The following is a 20,776-nucleotide window of genomic DNA, read 5'->3' on the forward strand; positions in this document are numbered from 1 at the left end:
ACTATCCGAAGAGTAAATGGTAGGGTATACACAATCAACCAGCCCTTTTGATATATAGAAAGTCAGAGAACGCTATTATGAGAAAGCCGGACCCCGCGGAATCCACCCAAGGATACTATTAGCATTGTACGCCACCACAAGGACAACAGACACGACCACCACCGTAAAGGGAGTGGCGACTTCCCAGAACAGCGCCTGACTCGGTTCCATATCACGGATATCGGATGTATTCATGCCCAGATAGCTCGTCACGAAGGAGAGCGGGAGGAAGATTGTCGAGATGATGGTGAAAATAAGGATAGCTTTGCCGTGGTCTTCCTCGATAATGTCGACGCGTTGGACAGTCTGATTGTTTTGTGAGTTGGATTAACATGTAACGGTTCAAGGGAAGCATACCTGTTTCTCTAAACGCTCAACACGACTGATAAGCTCGTCGGCTACATCCTTCCTCTCCCGTAAGTCCGTTTTTATCTTCTGCAAGACCCTCCGGGTGGATGTGTTGATCACTGCATGGCCTTCGGAGGTGGAGGAATACAGCATCTCGAAGGGTATAGGACTTTCACTTTGACCAAAATCGCTCTCTGAACCATCAAAGTAGCCATCTGAGTCAGGATCGCATAGGGCACTGATTAAATCGAGTTGTTGACCGACATTATTGGTGATGATCTCTAGTTCTTCTCGAAGCAGGTTCATGTCCATCAGGAGAGCCTTGCTGGGTCTGCTTCGGGCTTGGAGTTGCTATCATGACCGCTGTCAGCTTGCGTCCATCATGAGCGGACAGGTACACTTACCAAGTAGGTTGTGTATGTTGCATAGATTTCTACAATGTCCAATTCAGGCAGTGAGGCGCAGGTCGAATGCCCACACAAGACAGAATCTATAATGAGAGCAATGATCCTCCCACGGTCTACCCCACTATAGGTAGACTCGGCATTGTCTTCGGAGCGATACGTTGCGCAGCATTCGTCTTGAGCTTGGTCAAGATATGTAAATATCTTCTCGATATGGCGGTTTGTGTTATTTGTGAACTCGGTTTGCTTGGTGGGAGCTTCTGCGTCTAATGGGGCAGTATTGTCTGTTTCTTTTTCTGCGTTCTGAGTCTCACTAGACTGGATATCCGGTTGTGTCGATGTCGATGCGTCCTGACTATCCCTTTTGCTATCACTATCGATTTTTTTCATAAGCCGGGAGGCCTCAGAAGCTGCATCCGCGAGAAGGAGCACGACCTGGACAAATGCCTTCACCATGGAAGATGTAATGTAGATGCGATCTGTACCGGACAGTCCATCCCGCAAGTCCTGGATTTGATCGATAAACTTGCGAAGTGGGATGGAAATGACTTCACAGTGGAAGGAGAACAAATCATCGGAGGAAGGGAATAGAAATGTCTGCATAGCTTCTCAGCGATGTTCCCATGAGGTAGAACAGGAGGCATACCTCAATCACTGGAATGAGAGCTGCCCACACCTTTCCCTTGATAATACAATCATATTCCTTGTCAATATAACAATCGAGAAAGTCACTGACGGTCGACACAAAGGATGAAGCGAGGGTGAGGATGTGACGATAAGCATGGTGACTATCTCTTAAGTTGGCGAGGTGTTCGTTTAAATCCGCTCTTGTCTTCAGGGGTAGGTTGTTATAGCTCTTCACAGAGCGCAGGCCGTTGCTGAATAATATTTCATGATGGATGTGAGCTACCAAAGCTTTCATCCGCTGTGAAGGAGTAGGGTCATCTGACGATATGCTATGCTCATCTTGCTTGTATGTACCGTCAGGCGCATCGTAGAGGATTTTAAAGGGCCACTTGAAGATAGCCTGGCTTTCAATTCCTGCCTTATCTTCTCCCCGATGTGAATCGTCCTCTCGAACAGCCTTTGCCAACTGCGACTTTGCTGCATCCATCACGTATTTCGGGGTCCAATAATATGGATCTTCGCTGTTCGATGTGTAATAATCAGTAGAGTTAGTATGCTCCATAGCTCGTAATCGCCTGGTATGATCGTAGAGAACCTTTCGGTCGAGCTTAGATAGGTGTTGCGCGACGATGAGTTTCTTTTGTGCCTAAAAAAAAGCGCCAAGGATGAATAGGTAACTTGGACATTATAGAGTATGACTTACTCCAGCCTTGGGAAAGTCCCAATAGTAAGGTATGTTGTACGCATCCAGTGTTTCCGGACTGAGAACGTCCGTACTTGCTCTCGGATACCCTTTATCATCGGTCGTCGATGCCTCGATAGAATATTTTCCCTCAAGGGGAATAGTAGAGAGTGATCTGTTAACTGATTCAGTTTGCCCCGGAGAGGCCAGGATAAACAGCGGCTCATGGCTGGAGTTAGACTGCAAGATCGACTGCCAGTTCCGCCCTTCGATGAGGCTACCGTCTTTCTGGAGTCTATATTCATAGTTCCCCACGTCCATGTTCTCGTACTCTCCTACAGATACCATTGCTGTGCATTTTAAATGGTATAAGAATTGCTGTGTCGTTAGCTACCGCTGTGGATTCGAATTAGAAAAGGCATGTGAGACTTACAAACCACACACTGCATTTATCACGCTCAAGACAGAAAACGAACCCCGAGCTCATGGTAACTCTGATTGTAGGTGGAAAAGGGTTCCGTCCAATGTTGCTAGTGGTGATGGACGATCCTTCAATGTCATAAATAGGAGTAGGGGAGCATGTCGCGATGAATTCTGGCCTTTGTTACTCCATGCCAACAAACGCAGGACGGAAGAAATACTATCGCCTATACTCAGCAGCCAAAGCCGAGGAACATGGATCACCTCACTAATGTTGCCGTGTAAGCGTCGGATTGCTTGCTGGTTCTCCCTGGCCGTGGAGGAGTCGAGATGGTAGGCCGACTGGACCAACGGCTGAACCCAGTGCACTTTGGAGCGATGGTCTTCGGTTCTTTGACGTGCCTTATCCAGGAGGAAGTATGGAATGGCCATGAAATTAAATTTTGTTTCTTCCGAGTGGCCTGGGAGTTGCACGTCCGTCGAGGCTTGGTCGGCCCGCAGCTTTTTGCCTTGGAAGGCTGGCATTTCCAGGGTTGACAAAAAGCGGTTGAAGAAGCGTGAGATCACGACGGCCTTTCCCTGCTTGTCGAGTCCGTATGCGTCCAAGGCGCGCCCCTGAAGTCTTCAGTGCTGAATGTTACAATATAAGCAAGAGGGGCATACGACAAAAGTATCGAATTCGATCTCCCCATTGGAAAGATGCCTTGTGGCTGTCAGTGGTGATATGCAATTTCTTAGAAGGGGTCTTACATCCATCGTAGCTGTTCAGGTTCCTGGATTTGACTCGCCCAATTGATATTTCTAATTCCCAAGAGAACATGCTCCTCATCAGAACGAGACTCGTCCTGTGCTGTGGCTTCAATTGAGAAGAGGGTTGGATGCAAGGCTGGGTTTGTTGTCTTGCGTGGATTGGCTTGAGGCAGCATTAACTCATCCGCTGCTTTGTTCTCCAGCGATCTGCGAATCCTGTCGAATAATTCCATCGCTACGTGATCAATTCAATGATATTATTATTCCAATCTCACCATTAGATGGAGGGTTGAAAAGATGGTTTTTTTTGCGTGTCAGCCTCTCCCAGCCCCCACTTGCTCTGATTGGCTGCCCGATCAGGCTGACAGAGGGGTAATCTACGGTATCTCGTACCTCGAATTCATAACAGCAGATGCCATGTTAATATTAATCATATTAAGTAAAGATCCAATGTTTTCGACCCGGCTCCTTCTTTCTCACAAGATACATTTTATCCTTGTTCCGATCGTTCACCTTTAGCTCTTTAAGACCTTTTAGGTCGTCGTCCTCCTTTCCTTCCCGTAGGCGCCGCGTATGCGCAAACAGCTCCTCCTGGAGATCTTCGCTGACCCATTCCTTGATCATTATAAAGTTGCTATCGTGCTAGTTTCGTGGCTTTAATTGCTATCAGTTCTCCAAGAGGCCGGGGAAGCGCATACCTCGTCCCAATCCCAGGGGAGTCGGTATGCCATCAACGTATCCGGCAGCAGATACTTTCGATGGACTTTAATCCACGTTGGTCCCTCGGGTTCGTGTTTAAGCGAGTGTTGTCGGTCGAGGATGGTTTCGATCTGGTCGGTGGTGTAGCCGGCGGCAGTGAACTCGTTGATAATTGCGTCGCTTAGCTGGTCCTCGTCATTGGTGGACATTTCAGACGTTGGACAATAGTTGGTTGAAGAGAAACGCAATTGTTGAGATGGGATGAAATGGGGTGGCTGGAATTTGAGCGACCCCGCTTAAACGCGCCAGTAATTAGTGCTTACTTTTTGACAATAATATGCGGTTTCATGCCGTGCATTTGTACATGTATGCAAAATAACGTGTAAAGCTGTTGACTATTCTATTCATAACAGCATGGGCCGTGTCTTTCTTGTCTACTCTATGCTATACTAATGCAAAGTAATAGCGTAACATATTTATCTACAAATCTATGTTAGTCCTGAGAATAAGGGCTCTCACCTGGGTATAGCCATGATACCATATACCCAGTATGTGGGGTTGTCTCTGGCCTGGAGTTTCGGAATTAGACGGCCGAGAACCTGGGAGAACCTCCCTCTCGCAGCGCTGGCGCTGTATTTCACCTGCTTCGGAGCGGCGCTCTGGGCAATCCTGCATAGCGACGTGTATTTAAAGTTAGCTACAACAGGAATAAAAGGTCTACTACTACTACTACTACTGCTGCTGCTGCTGGTAGGGTTTATAGGAAAGCGTGGTGATTACAAACATAGGGTCTTATTTATATTAATATATATAGACTAATTACTTAGTTACAGAAGAGCCTATATACTCTATAGAGTATATAGTATAGGGTGGGTGTGTTTCATAGTAAGGTTCAAATAATAATTATAATAATTATAAGCAATCCACACCAAGGTTCTGTAGTTGGGAGCGACAGCCCGCCGCCCCAACAAACAGCATAGCGAATTTATTAAATATCGCCTTTGAAGTCTTTTTTTACGCCTGTACGCCTTGAACAGTACCTAGAGTTAATGATATTTTCACTTCACAGTATTAATCTTCAAATGTTTTATTATTTTCACCAGTCGAACGCATTCCAGTAGTCTTGGAATTCTTTTTATTCTTGATGTTCTCATCCAAAGTGGTCCCTCCAGCTTTCCATGTACCATCCAGGTCTTGAACTTCATATTCGAGTAGATGTTGCGAATCATTTCCTATGTCTTATTAGTGAAGAAAACATTATTGTGGTATTATACCGAAAACTATCTTTTACCTGCTTCTGAACCAGTATCATCATCAGGGTTTAGCCCACTATGGGTAAAAGGCTGAGAGCCTCTGCGACCCCGATTATCCTTTGAGCTCGATTGGAAAAACATGATTTCAGGCTATCTGATGTTCAGACTAGACACAGAGTACGAGTTTGGTTGTTAGGGGCTACACGGAAAAAATCAAGCGCCTTTATTTATGATCCAGCAGCCCTTAGGCCTTTTTAATTTCCAATACCCCTCAACTAAGACCATATTCCTGGTAACCTCATGACAAATGTATGACTGTCTAACAGAGTCTAGATGCTTCTATCTTTCTCTGAACCCTTTATATGTCTAAAGGGGCTGTTTAGGCTGATGGTAATCTGATATTGGTCTTTAGGTCGAGGCCGATCGAAAATTGCGAAAAGGTCCTTATTCTGACATCACTTTTGTTGTTGTGAATGGTAGACGAGGTAGCGTTAAAACCCAGAAATTTTAGATTGCCAAATGCACCAACTTTTACTTGGGAACCACAGGTCACCAAAAGTTTCCAAAACGTTAGACTGATATATGGCCATGAATCACGCACGAAATTGGGGAACATTTTATGCTGTGTGGCACTGGATCTTCTTTGATGGTCCAACCTCCAGATCCCAACTCTTGCCAAAGGAAAAATAATGAAGATGAGTTATGTCATTATTCTCTCATTTCTCAGATGATTTTGCAGCGCAACACTACCTGTGGTAGGGAAAAGCCCATGTTCTATACTTGATAATAACCATAATATTATAAATAACCCCTCTGGTTACTCCTGCTTATAATCTCGGGCCATCATCTGCGCGCGAGCAGGGACAACTAAAGCAACGAGCATTTTGATAACAAACATATCCAAGCTATATACACAATTTAATTTGATTGATCATGGACCATGAACAATTCGATCGAGTCAGGTTTTTCGACATTCCTTCCCAAATGCCCGAAATAATTAAGAATAAAAGGGGCCAGGCCATTGCAACGTTTTCTATTCTTCATCCAACAATTTCAGTCGAGCTTTTGCCGAACAATGATAATTCAGGGCTTGATTATAATATAACCATAAGGTTTAATTTACAAACAAGCATTTACAACTTTCAGTCTACCCAGTAAGCACATAAGATCAGACCAACAAAGGCATGGCTAATATCATTTCCTATAGAAAGTCCAAATTCACCAATCCACTTTTCTTTTACTCCATAGTGCTTCAGTTTATCTACGCCGACGACATGAATTATGTGGCAGAGCCTGAATCTGATCCTAGTGGGGCATTCACCGTGACTGATGGAAGCAGCAAAGCCACCGAAGTACAGGGGAGCCTGGAGGCTTCAGACAAAGGCCAAGGAGGCTCTATTCGTGTCCACTGGACAAGAGGCTCAACTTGCACGGTTGAACAGAAACTTAGAACTTGGAGCTTGACAGTGAGCGAGCAACGTACGTGATATAGATATCTATTGTTATTATTATCTAAGGAAAATTTTGAACATGAGAGACAGGAAAAAATAACCAATATTTTGCTCATGAGTGGTACTGGCGGGGTTTACAGTGTAAAGTAAACCAGCTGTCACCAGATCATCTGCAAAGCGTTACACGAAATATAACTGTCAGTCGAAGAGTGCCGCAAGAAGATCTTAAGGCTGCAAATGATACCGAAAAACAGGACCAGCTTTTTCGGTTCCAATTTCAATTACAGGTTTGCTTTTTTGTATCCTAATGAGGATATCATAGATTTTGGCGTTTTGTCTGACGCAATACCAAGTGCCATGTTGGTGAACTCGGCCATGGGCTTCGCAACCACCTCCATATTTCCTTTCCAGGCATCTGTCGACAGTCTGATTGCAGTGATCAGATGTTTCATAAGAAAAAGAACCATGGCAAGTTTATTGGACAAAGGGACTGGTCAGATATATTATTAGGAATGCCGTCTTCGAAAGCGATTGGCAGTCTCCCAACCACAAAGACCAGATCTCTCAAGGTTGAAGAGGCCAAGTTAGAGAAAGAATATCAGGACGGGGGGCTTGGATATAACAGCTTAAAGCTTCAAACTGCTGGTAACAGAGAGGACATGGATGTTACCACTAAAGCAGTGCCTTCGGAGGACACAGTATCAGAGCAACCAAACCAAACGAACGTCTTCAGCTCGGAGGAAACAGATAGCAGCGGCAGCCAAAGGCACTTCCGAAGAGCCTCCATAGCTTCCTTGCTTAGGAAGAAAGGGTAATTTGTCTCAAATCAATAAGGTTTCTGACCATTAACCGACAGCAAAAAGGATCTCTGGTAATAGTTTAGCTACGCTTAAGTATAGTAATTAATGGTATCAATTCTCCTTGAAGACCTGCATAATTTATCAGGATAGTAATTAATGACCCCAAAAGTTAGACTAGATACTATGGCTTACACTTATACACACTAAACTATATAGTATTAAATACTTCTGATAATTAACTTATTGTATACTCTCATAAATACATAACCACCTTGAGGCCATCCACGCCATCTAAGCATTAGTCCCCAGGGCAAAAACATCCGCAATCTGGGTAACATTCCTTCCCTTGGCCAGCAGCAGTCCGAGCAGAATCCTCGACTTCTGCGGATTCAGATACCCACTCGCGATGCGCGTGGCAGTGTCACTGCTAACATCAGAGAGGGGCACTTCACCACTGACAGTCCGCATGCTCTGCACGATGGGGATGTCGAAACGATTGATAACGTCTTCGATGGCGTAGTTGAATGAGGTTGTCACACCTCCTGCGCCGGCTCCAGCGATCTGACGTTCTTGGTAAGCATCCTGATCAAGTAAGATATAATTTAGAAGGGGAAGAACTTACCACAATACCCTTGGCACCGCTGTCGACAGCATTGTACAGGGTGTCATTGTGCATATCCTCATATGAGAAAAGGATATCCACGCGCGGAATCTCGGTGACATTGCTGATATCAAACGGCACCTTGCCGGTAGGCTTCACAGGAGGATAAAAGAAGAAAGGCGTATTAGAGATCATCTCGCCAAGGTATCCCATCTCAATGGCTTTGAAGGTATCCATGGTGTTGGCGTTGGTCTTGGTGACATAGTATGCTGAAGCGATACGGTCATTCATGACAACCATGGCACCACGGTTTTTGGCTTTAGGCGAGGAAGCCACTGTCACAGCTTCGAGAAGGTTGAATGGTCCGTCTGCAGAGATAGCAGTGGAAGGTCTCATGGCTCCGACGATAATAACAGGCTTGCCGCAGTTGATGGTTGCATCGAGGAAGAAGGCGGTTTCTTCGAGTGTATCTGTGCCATGAGTAACAACCGCACCGGCCATGGTGGGATCATCACAGACAAGACGATTGATCTTCTTCGACATGGAGATGAGAATATCCGAAGTGACATCTTCACTGCCTACATTGGCGACCTGAACACCAGCGACGTTGGCCACGTCAAGCATACCAGGGACGGCGTCGATAAGGCTCAGCACGCCCACTGCGCCGGCTGTATACCCGGTGGTGGCAGTCGAGCTCGAGCCAGAACCGGCGATTGTTCCTCCCGTTGCGAAGATAGTCACATTAGGAAGGGTGGTGTTCATTTGGGTGAAATTGAGGCCATTGGAGTTGGTGAAGACGAATGTTGTATCATTGTTGCTTCGGAGGTGGAGGAGAGGAGAGGCATAGCTCAGGGTTGCCAGGGCAGAAACGAGTACCGACTTGAAAGCCATGGTTGATTGATTGGAATTATCCTGCTGGTGATATCTATAGAGGATAATGAGGCATTTATAGTCAGCCCTTTAATCTATACGAACTGCTGTCATTATCGTACTCCACTCTTATCTGTATAGTTACCCCAAATCTCCAATCCACGTGGAGAACCGGATCAAAACCCGAGCATGTTATCGGGCTTGGCAGAAGGTCCAAACGATATGACATTGTGATAAGAGATAAGATTAGCCAACAAAACTATTCATCTTGCACTGACAGATAAAGGATGAGATTAAGAGAAAGTATTCCATGCTATTGAATATTCATCAATGAGATTACTAACTGTGTGGATATTATATTGACTAAATCAATTCCTCTGTGACATTGTTCATCTATTTACAAACCTAACCCCTCGGCAATTCAAACGGGCAGTGTGTAAGCCTACTTTTCAGTAAACACAAGTGGCCCCCCGTTCTCTTCCAGCGTGACATGTATCTTCTTGGATATGTCCTGTACCTCATCAACGTGGCGTATCGACGCAATCCCATGATCAGGCCTTGTATCAAGCTGGCTTATCATTAGCGGCAGGATTGAACTTTTCCAAAGTACAGTGTCCTGCCGCTTATTCGCCAGTGCAGTACCGAGCAGTAGGAGAATAGACCCCAAGACGGCACAAATAGGAAGAATGATCCACGGCCACCGAACATGAATGAATGTCTCATACCTAAAGGCATTTCCTGGAACGGTAGTGGCTTTGGAGTTGACGCGGATATTATCCGTGATGCTGTTGGACATGGAAGTGAGGGATTGACTCAGATTGCTAGTGCGTAGAATCGTTGCCATATTGAGGCCGTCTTTTGTGGGATCAGTGCCCGGGGTAAAGAGGGTGGTGTTCAAAAGATTCCCTAGCATATCCTTGAGACAGGTGAAGGTGTAATGATCGATGCTGTAGGATGAATTCTGGGATAGAGTCTCAGTGGCATTTGGTGGCCCAAGATGAACGACATCTTTTAAAGAATAATCTTTATCGTTGGCACGAGCGTCCTTTGGGATGAGCTGTTGGGTATTGGAGGGATGCGAAGAATGGCCCTTTTGATCAGTAGCCAGATAGATGCTCGGTGGATACTGCTTTTCGCAGTAATACACAGTGCACTCTGTCAGAGAGGGCTTTGTAAGAGGGACTGTGGTGTTCTCCGGTACGTAGGTTATCTCCAGTGAGTAGTTTGCCGCAATGAAAGATGTAATCGGGCTATTAATGCCGAACATTGAACCATTTCTTGTGATTGAGGACCAGTAGTTGAGATCAAATGTCTCTATTGCCCCGCTGTACCCCCCGTTCGACACGTCATCGAGGGAAAGATTGAGAATGAATCCACTCGGGGATGTATACGTGCAGTTAACTGGAATTTCTTTGTAGACCGACGAGTCCGGTTTCAAGAACGCCGAGTCGTCCAAGGGCTGGCAGGTTTGATTTGTCCGGCTGGTGACATCTTCGCACTGGCTGCAAATTCCCAGGGTGACAAATTCGGGATACTTGCAATTGCCCGAGCCGCATTTTGGTTCTAGGGGGGTATTTGTTTGCGCCAAACCACTCAGGATGGAAACCAACATCGATGGCGGAAGTCCATAATACATGCTATCAGCCCATTGTCCGTCCATGGAAGCATATTCCTGTGCCCTTTGGACTGATACAATTCCATTCTCAGCAGGCACAGTCCGCGACGGGAAGGCCAGGATCTGCTGTGCGAACGGATCGATAGCAAGCGCCACAACTGTTATCAATGCCCCGAAAAGTGTTAAATTGCCCATCCTGGACCCTGAAATAGCCCTCCACAGTACCTCCAAAGAGCCCATAGTACCACGACTGGCCTGGTCAATGGCCTGCATGTGGTAGAGCGGAGCTGAAGTGCGATATCGATTCCATTTCAGCTGGCTGAGACAGGCGGAAACAGGAGCGAGCAGTGCGGCTTTTGCGATAGTCACAATAATGGACACCACGGTGTTGGGCGACGCTGTATACTGCCAGTCTGCATAGGGAGTACCGTGGACGTATGCGAGAAACGCAATGAGGAGGGCGATGCATATCACGCTTAATACACCACCCCCGATTTCCCATATCCATGAACCACCCCAATCGAATTTTGCTTTGTCCGTACTAGCTTTGATTTCTGGGGTTTCCAGTTCAACAGTATTATGACCGTTTTGTGATTCTGGAATCGCCGAATTGGGAGTGTGTTGGTCGGGGTTGTTGGAATTCCCGTTCAGCTCGCCCTGACTGCTTCCCAGTGGCGAGTATGAAAGGTGAGTCGTCATTATGCCTGTCTCGACTATACCGAGACAGATTAGATAAAATATAGAAAAATGGATGAGACACTTCAAACGCTCCTGTGTATCATTGATATTTCCCCCAAGCGGGGGCGAGCGAAAGGCTGCCAAAAACGGGGCGCGGAGCCTCGGGATCAAAAACGCAGGCACAGCCTTGTGTCCATCTTGCCCTGCCACACTGCGCACGCAGATCAGCACCCTGTTTGGAAAGGATTTCCAACCAGTCTGCCACTCGCGATTTGATAATTTCTTGAAGGGTCCAGCAAACCCCGCAAAGAGTGGAGATAAACACGGCGTCCTGTGGAGTAGAATATTCGGTCTTCTATCGGCTTTTAAAAGTTCCCCGAGCCATTAAGTTCTGACTGCTTCTTCACACTTAACTATATACAGTTTCTCTGATATCTATAAGAGCTATTGATTGCACGGAGACAGTTTTATCCACCATTGGTACTTCTTTATATGAAGGACATTGGAAGCATATAGCTATACAAATGTCAGTCTTGCTATGTAAGGACGTCAATATAATGGTAAGCTCCACTATTTTATTAGGACAATATTTGCTCTCAACCATAAAAAACTATCAAGACAAACTATTTTGCATGAGATAACAACAGTCACTGCGATCGATTGAGACTTGAATTATATATTATATTTTTAGACAAGTTAAAACAATAACCAAACTTCATTTCTTTAGGAACAGCAGAATAGGTGCATGGAAACTGCAGTTTGCATGTAAAATCTCTAGTATATCATTTATATTTCCCTGTTTAACGTTTCTGGATTAACCAATCATTTAATAGAACCAACCCACAACTTTCCGCTCGAACGCCCGAAATATATAGACACCATGGAATCTAACGTCTCCATCAAGTCTGAAGACGTACTTGACCTCTTGTTGTATTTTCCAATCCTTTTACATATGTCCAAAGCATTGGCTTCGTATAGCATCGCGCCCTCTTCATTTCCCACTCTGTCGAGAACTTGAGCGAGACGGTACTGAGCGCGTGCTGTATTTTCCGCTGACCATTGAGATTTTTCAGCCTTGTTCAGAAGGGAAGAAAGAATTTTCCTAACACTGTTAATTTGATGGCATTCGTCAGTGATGACAGCACTTACTCTGCTTCGTCGAATCTCCCCAGGTGGTACAGTGCATTGGCAATCCAGTACTCTGCGTTGAGGGTATGCACCGCATATTCCCCCAGGATTGCTCTCCGTCCCTCGTATGCGTATTCGGCCTTTTCTAATGCTGCTTCGAATTGCCCCGAGTTGAGCAAGATGACGCCCCAGTCAAAAATGAACTGGAGGATAGTGGGTCGGTTGGCTGCTTCGTCCATCATGGCGATCCGGACTGCCTGTTCTATCAAGCGAAGGGCGTCTAATGTTTGTCCCTGGCTTAGGCGGACATAGGCCAAATCTTCAAATTCGGTTGCAAATTCAAAAGGCATCGATTCCTCGTTCCCATACTCGCGCTTTACTGATAACGATTGTGCCAGGCTATCGCTGGCCAATTCGTACTCTTCAGCTTCAAGATATGTGCAGCCTAGATCGTGATAGGCATTCGACAGTAAGATCTTGGTTTGAGTTAAATCAGAACCCGGATACTTTGCGCGCAGACGAACCACCTCTTTGCTGTGCTCGAGTGCCTGTTTTCTTTTCGAATATCCGACTGCATTTTCGACTGCTTGTAGGGCAACTAGGACACTGGTACGCACAAAGGCAGCTTTACCCTCTTCAAACTGACAACAAATCTCATCTGCCGTCTCGAGGATATCGATTGCGCCTTGAATATCACCACGGTGCCAGAGGTAATGCCCCGCATCAGACAGGAGATCCGCAAAGGATAAAGGGCAGGTTTTAAGTGTTGAATAGCCTTTAACTACAGCTTTAAGTCTCGTTAGCTGGCCTATGTACCGCTCGTATATCCTCCAATTGTAGTGGTCGGGCTCTTCCAGCTTAGTTCTGTGTGGGAAGACGTCTCGTACAATCTGGGTGACCTGGTTCAGCACGATGGAATATTTACCCGGGTCCTGCAGTAATCGATAGATGATATTTCTCTGTAGAGATCGATGAATAGAGATATATGACGATTGGCCTTGCGGATATCGATCGATCAACCATCGCTTTCGAAGATTAGCCACCGCTCGATCAAACTCGTTGATGCTACATGCATCTTGCAAGTGGCACGTCAAAAGCTCCTCCGGAATGCGGTCTGGGTTGAGAAAGCTCAGTGTATTCAACAGCTCAACACTGCTGTCATCCAGGTTGGCAAAGGCAATATCCCATAGCGCTCCAAGTTTCAAGGAATGATTGGAAGTTGTCACTGTTGCGTCCGCGTTCCATATATGGCATCCTTCCAGCTTCTGTTGAAACTGACGTTGAAAGCTCTCCAGTGACGTCTGTGATTGATCGATGTATCCTGCCAAATGTGCAATGGCCATGGGCAATCCACCCAGTTCTTCGGATATGGACGAGGCGATCTTTGCATCGCTGGGATGCCCCCTACCAGGTCCTTCTTGAAGATGATTGAGTAGTAGCTTCGCGCCATCATCTGGGGATAGGGACTCTAGCGTTTTATGGTTCTTGGTGATTTGAGCCAGTTCTGGATTCTGCGTTGTGATCAAAATGGAGCCCTTGGCCATCGGGGGCCAGTATGGTTCAATGCTCTTCCAGTTTTCTGCATTGTCGAATACAAGAAGCCAATTCTGGTCTTTCGACAATATAATATTAGCATTGGAATTGCTTACATGTGGACAGGGAACTTACTTTGACAAAGCCAATTCCGAACAGACTGAATCATGGACTTTTGATCCGCCACTCCTTCTTCCAGATGCAGCTTGCCATGAAGTGAACTAAAAGCACTTGCTAAACTTGTCTTTTCTTCGGCTGGCAGCCACATGATGTAATCAAATTTAGATGCAAACCGGTGTGTATATTCCACAGCCAGCTGCGACTTTCCAACCCCTGCAATGCCATGGATAGTGCATGAGCTCAACTCCTGTACACCAGGGGATCCAAGATATGAATCAATGAGATGGAGCTCCTCATCTCTGCCCACGAATCGATGATTTCTTGGGTATAGAAGATCGGCAAAAGGCAGACGGAGTTTGACAGAGATGTGAAGATTTGGAAGGGCGTTTTGAAGAGTGCGTGTTCCTTGAACTGCTACTTCATGGACGGAGGCCTGACATTCGGCTTCGAATGCATGGATGCTTTCCTCGATGCTGGTCTTACTTGCTTCGAAATCTTCATTCAGTGTGGAAAATGACACGAGTAGTACGTTCCCTTGGTCATGTCAACGAGGAACAATGGAATCTATGCACGTAGAAAGACTTACAGATTCGGCTGCGTTTCAAGAACACGGCAAGCCGGATGCAAAACCCTATGTATGCTTCATAGAGTGAACCAAGAGCTTTCTGAAGTTGTGAGTTGTCTGGAAAAAGCTTCAGATATCTATCAAATCGAGCTAAGGTCAAGGTGAGATCACGGATCATCGCTGAAGATTTACTAAGCAGCGAGATATATTTGGATGCGCACTGTACGACCAGGACCGGGACGATCAGTTGTCTCATCCCACTCTGCGGCATTTCTCTAGAATCCAATCTTACCACAAAAATTACCGAAAGGCATCCCCATATCATTCCTGCAATTTCTGGATTCACCTGAATAATCGTGCTGACGGCCTGCTGGAACGACTGGATATGGTTCAGGACGGAAGAAACCCGATCCAAACATGTGTCGACTTTTGGGGAATTGTATTTTCGACGCAAGGTGCCTAGGGTGTTTTCGAAATCGGAGAATTGAAGGCTTGTGATCAAGTTTGAATATTTCTTCTTTCTTTTCTTCCGGGACAACTGTTGGTCGAGGATCTTGTTCCACAGATGCTCGTCCATATTTGCTCCACAAAGTCGATTCTTATTGGTTTGATTCTATTGAAGTATGTAGAATTAACTTAAAGGAGTAATACATTGTCAAGGGTGGATAACTGGTGGTTAAATCCCATACTATGTAAGAGGCTCTACTGTAGACAAGACTGTTTTGGGCACTATAGGTCATTCACAGCCCCAGCACCATCTTCATTGACTGGCAAATTAAACCTGGACGTCTGTCATGGAGAACCTCAATCCCAAAATAAATAGTTGGTTTCAAAAAGGGGTGTCTCCTGTCTTTGCTTTTTCAATCATCCCGTTTCCAGGGATGGCCTCATAGCGATAGTCTTGTGGGTATTTCCGAACCCCTAGTTATGTTACTACTAGCAGCCCCTCATTTTGGGCCCGCTTACATGCATAGAGAAACAGTGAACTCCTGCGAGTCATCGATGCATGTGAGGTATTATTCATCATATGATAGTCTCAAACCTGGAACTATTCCATGTATGCCCTATCAGCCGGTAGGTCATTTCTACTGGCCAGCCACCCCCCTTGCTATGACAGGTCCATGTTATTGTGCCGCTGGTATGTCGTAGTGGTCGCACCATTGGACTAATGACCCGTTTATTCCCGAAACTCATTTTGTTTTTCCGTGGAACACTGTTTTCCCATTTTTAGCGGATGATGTGTTCCGTAATTCAAAAGTCAACGTTTATAAATTGTCCAGTTCGCACAGTTGGCAGCCGTGCGAGGACAACACAACATTCTCCCACACCGACTTATTCATGCATGTATCCCATTAATATTGAACAGGGGTCAAAATGTTACAGCAGTAGCAGAGAAAAGAGTCTATCAAGCGGCAAATGACAACTTTGGACTCAGGAGAGGTCCATTGTGGTATTGTTTGCTAGTTTCTTTTCTTTTCTTTTTCTCATCTGTGTGCGTTTTTCTCACTGGCCCAGCTGTGATCTGTGCATCTTAGTCTATAAACCCCATATGCTAAGTTTAATATCCATCAAGAGTGGCCTTTTATTATAATGATATAAAATGAGCTGACTGGGTTGTTCCTTAAGGGAAAGGCAACAGGGCCAAGTTAGGACAGAGGGATTAATGAAGAACATTACAGCAGCCCTCACTCTCCTGGCTCTAATATGGACTCAAATAGCAGACATATCCAGGGTTCCTGGAGTGTCAGTTGGAGTTTTCCATGAAGGCGATGTCGTTTTCTGTGAATTGATTGGATATTGTGATCTTGAGCAGAAATTACCTACAATAAGTGATATGATATTCCCCATTAGCTCCTTGTCCAAGGCATTTATGGCATCTATTTACGGTGGCCTTGTTGATAAGGGCGTACTTAATTATGAGTTACCAATCCGCAAGAATCTCCTGGATTTCTACAGCACTTCACCGCAGGTCGAGTAAAATGTGAATGCGATTAACCTCCTGTCTCATTGGATGGGAATTGCAGGAGGAGAGATGTTTTACTTCTATGATTAGCCTCTCCTTAATGACAGCAGTCTTACTGGAATATTTGGCAGCCTTCTATTAGTTCACCCCTTCAGGTCAACAATGCAGTATAATAACCTTGGCTATGGTTTGATATCTAAATTGATGAGTCTGAAAACACATATGAACTACAGTGACCTACTCTAAACATATATAACCTAACCCTTGGGAATGAATCGAACCGGGATTGAAGCTGACTGAAAGATGGCATTGAATACCGCCAGATTATACATAGTTGTTGAGGATGGAACAGTGGTCAGAAATGTACAGCCACTTTACTTTAAGAACTCGCACATGATTGCCTTGGGTGGAATTTGAAGCTTAATTGATGATCTTCTTATCTTTTACCAGGAAATTTTGAACGTGGCATCGCAGCAGCTTGGAGATAAGAGTAGTGCGGAGAAAAGCCAGTCACTATTGAAGTAACTAAAAATATTATTAACAGGCCATACCTTTTTCCCCAGTCAGCGTTGATCTCTGAACGAATGGACTTACGGTCTAGGATGGATCAGGACTCAACTGCTAGGTGATCTAGGCATAATTAGCCTGAATCTGTGGCTGGTTAAAAACATGCCTGTTGTTGGACGCAGCTTGACTGCACGGCTAAGTATATATCATTAGGGAAATGTACCCAGTGCAACGTCAGCTGTGTATCTCTTTCCAGATAGTTTGAGTGGAGTGGTGGTTCTCACAAACATATACAGTCTATCTGATGTGCCTGATTGGATAGCACAGTTGATTATTGAGGTTCTTTTTGAGGAGGATACATCTACTCTATATGTATAGCTCGCCGAGGAAGTTGTGTCTTCTTATCAGAAATGGTGCGCGAAAACTGTGTATGACTTGGCAGTATTAAAGCAGCCTGATTCAGCTCCAGCGGCTTTAGATGCTTTTGCTGGGGTATATGAGAATGTTGCGAAAACATTCAAACTTGTGATCATTTTTGAATATGGAAAGCTTAGACTTCAATTCTAAGGCCTCCCTGAGGAGGATTTCAACCTGAATCACTCCCACAATGATGTTTTTAGCTAGTTCATCTCCCCGCGTGGACAAAAAGAACAAGGATGGAATGTTTTTAGTGCATCCCATTACCTAGTTAAATTCCAGCGAGATTTGGTTACCAGAAAGGTGACGGGGCTCAGATGGGCCCATGATGGTAGTGAAATTGGGGAGCTATTTGAAAGACACTCAGCACTACGCCTATTAACCAGCTCTGTCTCTATACTTTTGGAAAATATGAACGCTAGAGCATTGCCTATTTCTCTTTCTGTTATTATACTTTCTGAACTTGGGTTGAAGTGGCAGATGAGTTAATCTCAAGCTCTGATAATGTTAAGTCGGAGTATCCAGACTATTGCCACATCGGTGGTTCTCTACAGTCTTATTTACTAGGCTTCACTCTTAGGCTCCTCATGCCTTGATAGAAGTACCCTCTCAGTTGACACTAGCACAAATCAATATATAGTAGTTGTTGATCAACGACAATAATTCCACTGTCAAGCCGCAACACTGGGGGTCGGTGGGATACATCCTGCGCAGTCTATGGGCGCCAGGTCCGGGCCTGAATGGTGTTTCTCATCTTCTTTGAGGATCTTCTTCCACGGCTGCTGCCTCAATCCGTGTGGTTCGGCGTTTGCATCGTCGAGCTTTTCTGCCCAATTCTTTGAGGGCGAGGAATTCGTAGAGCTGTCGGAGGGCGAGTCCATTTTTCTGTGTAGTATAGTGAGCCCAACAATGAAAGTTAATACGTATATCTTGGGCAGGAACGTACATGTTTGCGGTGTAGTGGTCTGGCGAAATAAGGGGATAGCTATCAGGTGTTGTTGAATGCCACGCCGAGTGTGATACTCTCAGGGAAATGCGCAGGAAATGGCTTGCTTTATCTCACTACCTTCCATACAATCTGGAGGCTCAATAAAATTTTCCATAGATCTGATGCCCTGACAAACGTTGTACGAGTCATTTCACCCTTGGGCTTCATTATCTACGGTGTTTGCGTTTCAGCCGGTGGGTTGGTAACCAATTATATCTCCAGTAGCCTTCCGGACATGTGGAGGGGTGCTAATTGGACAGATACAAGTCATGAGAACAGATCTTCATAACTCGATTGGATGTGCATGCATATGAATTGCTTTTTTCTGGCACTCGCGAGGCTGATGCTCAAAGCCTTGATGTCCGCAGTCTGCATGGGTGTCCGGATAGAATCAGCGCCCTGATGCGCTGCGCCCACTCTGGCGGGACGGTGGGATTTTAAATGAATGGCTTCATGGGCAACCTGGTTGGGGCGCTAGAAGTATAAATAAAATTTATTATTCCACGTAGTCAACAGGCTACATGACTGCGAACATCTTCTTGCGACTATGCCACCCCATCATCAAATGCAGAGTTTGAGATACGCTCAGTGGAGTGATATATTCACCTTGGAAAAGCCCTATATAATTGTCAGTCATATGCCATGGCTTAGTGACTTGCAAAAGATAAACATCAGCTTCATGCACAGCCCACAGGAAATCATCACAGATGTCTGAGGAAGCGAAGGCGAATTCACCCTCAATCAGCATGGATTCCGATTTGTTTGTTATATCTTCAGCCCCTTCCATGTCGGTGACCTGAACGAGGTGGAAAGGGTCTTTTACCTGGAGGCTGAGGCATTCCTGAAACACCATGTTGAAGCTGTAGATCATGTGTTGTTCTTTAATTATCGGATCTAGTCTAATGAAGCTGAACTCCAGTCTAAATTAGTTGATGTGGCAAATCATTCACTAGCGCTGCCTCCTGCCAGAGGCGTATATATTAGTACCTAACACTTTCTAACAATATTTCCTTTTACTGATAATATTAGATTAAAGCCTGGGTGGTGCGTTGAAACGAGTCCGACTGTAGGAGGGAGATGAGGCAGGTAGCCTCATCCAAGGCCGCGTTAGGATTCTTAAGTAAGATTTCTCCTAGTCTATTGTGTCGAGCAGGACTAATGAATCCAAGCATCTGGGTGCCCTATGATCACCCTGTTGAGGATTGCCCCCTTGCCGTGTGCGATGGCAGCACCGTTTGACCAGGAAATCTCTTAGTCGCAGATCACATCACCAGGACGTATATTGGAGAAACTGTCTATCCTTTGTATAATCCAGATGCAAAGTGGTACTACCTAAGCAACCAACGGCCTGATGAAGTACTCATTCTCAAAATATTTGACTCTGATGACAAGGTCCCTGCTACATGTATGTGTAGATAACTTCCATTGTAACTCTGCCATCGAATACTGATAATATCATACTAGGCACTCCCCATACCTCTTTCGAATCTGACAACAAGAAACTAGATGCCCGGCCAAGGAAGAGCTACGAGCTGCGTGCCCTTGTCCTAACATACCCCAATCAAAAAGGCACCAACCCCTAGTTAGATGCACTGTTACAATACTCATCCCACAACATATCCACGTCTTTTCCCAGCAGCTCCTTCCAGATAGCCGGAGAGTAATCCACACAAAAAGCCTTGTTATTGATAGCCGCAACAGTCCCCCTTCCATATTCCTCTTCCAAGTATGCCAGAAAATACGCCGTAGTGTCATATCCAGCGTCCCAGGACGTCTTCCGCGCTTCCCAATGCGGCGGTCTAAGCCCCGAAATAAGCCTCACCCAATCTGCAATCCCTTCAACGAGACCGCTAGGTGTCTGTGTGGGAGGTTCAGGCTGGAAGCAATGTACTAGCTCGTGTCTCAGAACGCCGAGAAGTTCTGCAGCAAGTCTCTCGGGTGATAGGCTCGAGAGCCAGGTTTCGGATATTTCGATCGTCCGTCGTGTTGGATCTAGGTCGGAGCTGGAATGGAAAGCGGCTGCTCCTATGCTCCTGAGGAAATCATCCGTTGTGACGATGATGGTGATTGACTGGACTTCGGGTGGCGGAATCTCATCGTTGAAAAGGTTGTCGAGTATAAAGGTCGCTGCTTCCTGGAGGATCTCGACATTGTGGATTACTTGTAGGATTCTGTGAGCCCCTGGGAGACTCCAGTCCTTCAAGTGGAGTGCAAAAACCGGTGTTTTTGTCATTTCGCACAGTTCGTGTGGAGGAATTGTTATAAGTTATTTAATCATAATACGGGGAATGAAAGTTAGATATTCTTAATGGGGGATT

The 20,776-nt window shown here is 45.5% G+C and overlaps 9 protein-coding genes across 9 annotated transcripts; 2 read left to right on the top strand and 7 right to left on the bottom strand.

Annotated features, from left to right (window-relative positions):
• Positions 1-75: 75 nt before the first annotated feature.
• ASPWEDRAFT_171334 (uncharacterized protein) lies at positions 76-3,503 on the bottom strand (the record flags this gene model as incomplete). Its single annotated transcript, XM_040830768.1, has 9 exons — positions 76-345; positions 397-738; positions 792-1,388; positions 1,438-2,064; positions 2,122-2,478; positions 2,534-2,694; positions 2,742-3,135; positions 3,184-3,223; positions 3,271-3,503. The coding sequence occupies 9 exons, from the start codon at positions 3,501-3,503 to the stop codon at positions 76-78; spliced, it is 3,021 nt and encodes a 1,006-aa protein (XP_040691548.1).
• Positions 3,504-3,663: 160 nt separating this feature from the next.
• On the bottom strand, positions 3,664-3,914 carry ASPWEDRAFT_39597 (uncharacterized protein). Its single transcript, XM_040835132.1, has one exon. The coding sequence runs from the start codon at positions 3,892-3,894 to the stop codon at positions 3,706-3,708; it is 189 nt and encodes a 62-aa protein (XP_040691549.1). The 5' UTR covers positions 3,895-3,914; the 3' UTR covers positions 3,664-3,705.
• On the bottom strand, positions 3,831-4,228 carry ASPWEDRAFT_39598 (uncharacterized protein). The gene has a single exon (XM_040835133.1). It carries the CDS (start codon positions 4,176-4,178, stop codon positions 3,927-3,929), a length of 252 nt encoding a protein of 83 aa, XP_040691550.1. The 5' UTR covers positions 4,179-4,228; the 3' UTR covers positions 3,831-3,926.
• A 1,866-nt stretch (positions 4,229-6,094) lies between these two features.
• Positions 6,095-6,709, top strand: ASPWEDRAFT_182684 (uncharacterized protein; the record flags this gene model as incomplete). The annotated part of the gene is made up of 2 exons (XM_040831933.1): positions 6,095-6,376; positions 6,430-6,709. Exons 1-2 carry the CDS (start codon positions 6,156-6,158, stop codon positions 6,707-6,709), a joined length of 501 nt encoding a protein of 166 aa, XP_040691551.1. The 5' UTR covers positions 6,095-6,155.
• Positions 6,710-7,707: 998 nt separating this feature from the next.
• Positions 7,708-8,981, bottom strand: ASPWEDRAFT_59204 (uncharacterized protein). The gene is made up of 2 exons (XM_040838436.1): positions 8,096-8,981; positions 7,708-8,034 (listed from the first exon to the last, which is right to left on the bottom strand). The coding sequence occupies exons 1-2, from the start codon at positions 8,963-8,965 to the stop codon at positions 7,765-7,767; spliced, it is 1,140 nt and encodes a 379-aa protein (XP_040691552.1). The 5' UTR covers positions 8,966-8,981; the 3' UTR covers positions 7,708-7,764.
• Positions 8,982-9,386: 405 nt separating this feature from the next.
• On the bottom strand, positions 9,387-11,258 carry ASPWEDRAFT_27216 (DUF3176 domain-containing protein; the record flags this gene model as incomplete). The annotated part of the gene is made up of 1 exon (XM_040832971.1): positions 9,387-11,258. One exon carries the CDS (start codon positions 11,256-11,258, stop codon positions 9,387-9,389), a length of 1,872 nt encoding a protein of 623 aa, XP_040691553.1.
• A 720-nt stretch (positions 11,259-11,978) lies between these two features.
• On the bottom strand, positions 11,979-15,202 carry ASPWEDRAFT_68017 (uncharacterized protein). Its single transcript, XM_040838942.1, has 5 exons — positions 14,876-15,202; positions 14,605-14,803; positions 14,034-14,552; positions 12,387-13,977; positions 11,979-12,339 (listed from the first exon to the last, which is right to left on the bottom strand). Exons 1-5 carry the CDS (start codon positions 15,158-15,160, stop codon positions 12,060-12,062), a joined length of 2,874 nt encoding a protein of 957 aa, XP_040691554.1. The 5' UTR covers positions 15,161-15,202; the 3' UTR covers positions 11,979-12,059.
• A 786-nt stretch (positions 15,203-15,988) lies between these two features.
• On the top strand, positions 15,989-16,726 carry ASPWEDRAFT_39602 (uncharacterized protein). Its single transcript, XM_040835134.1, has one exon. It carries the CDS (start codon positions 16,247-16,249, stop codon positions 16,559-16,561), a length of 315 nt encoding a protein of 104 aa, XP_040691555.1. The 5' UTR covers positions 15,989-16,246; the 3' UTR covers positions 16,562-16,726.
• Positions 16,727-17,898: 1,172 nt separating this feature from the next.
• Positions 17,899-20,719, bottom strand: ASPWEDRAFT_182687 (uncharacterized protein). Its single transcript, XM_040831934.1, has 2 exons — positions 20,063-20,719; positions 17,899-18,355 (listed from the first exon to the last, which is right to left on the bottom strand). Exons 1-2 carry the CDS (start codon positions 20,689-20,691, stop codon positions 18,142-18,144), a joined length of 843 nt encoding a protein of 280 aa, XP_040691556.1. The 5' UTR covers positions 20,692-20,719; the 3' UTR covers positions 17,899-18,141.
• Positions 20,720-20,776: the final 57 nt, after the last annotated feature.

This window comes from Aspergillus wentii, assembly GCF_001890725.1.
Source record: "Aspergillus wentii DTO 134E9 unplaced genomic scaffold ASPWEscaffold_3, whole genome shotgun sequence".
Taxonomy (NCBI): Eukaryota; Fungi; Ascomycota; class Eurotiomycetes; order Eurotiales; family Aspergillaceae; genus Aspergillus; species Aspergillus wentii.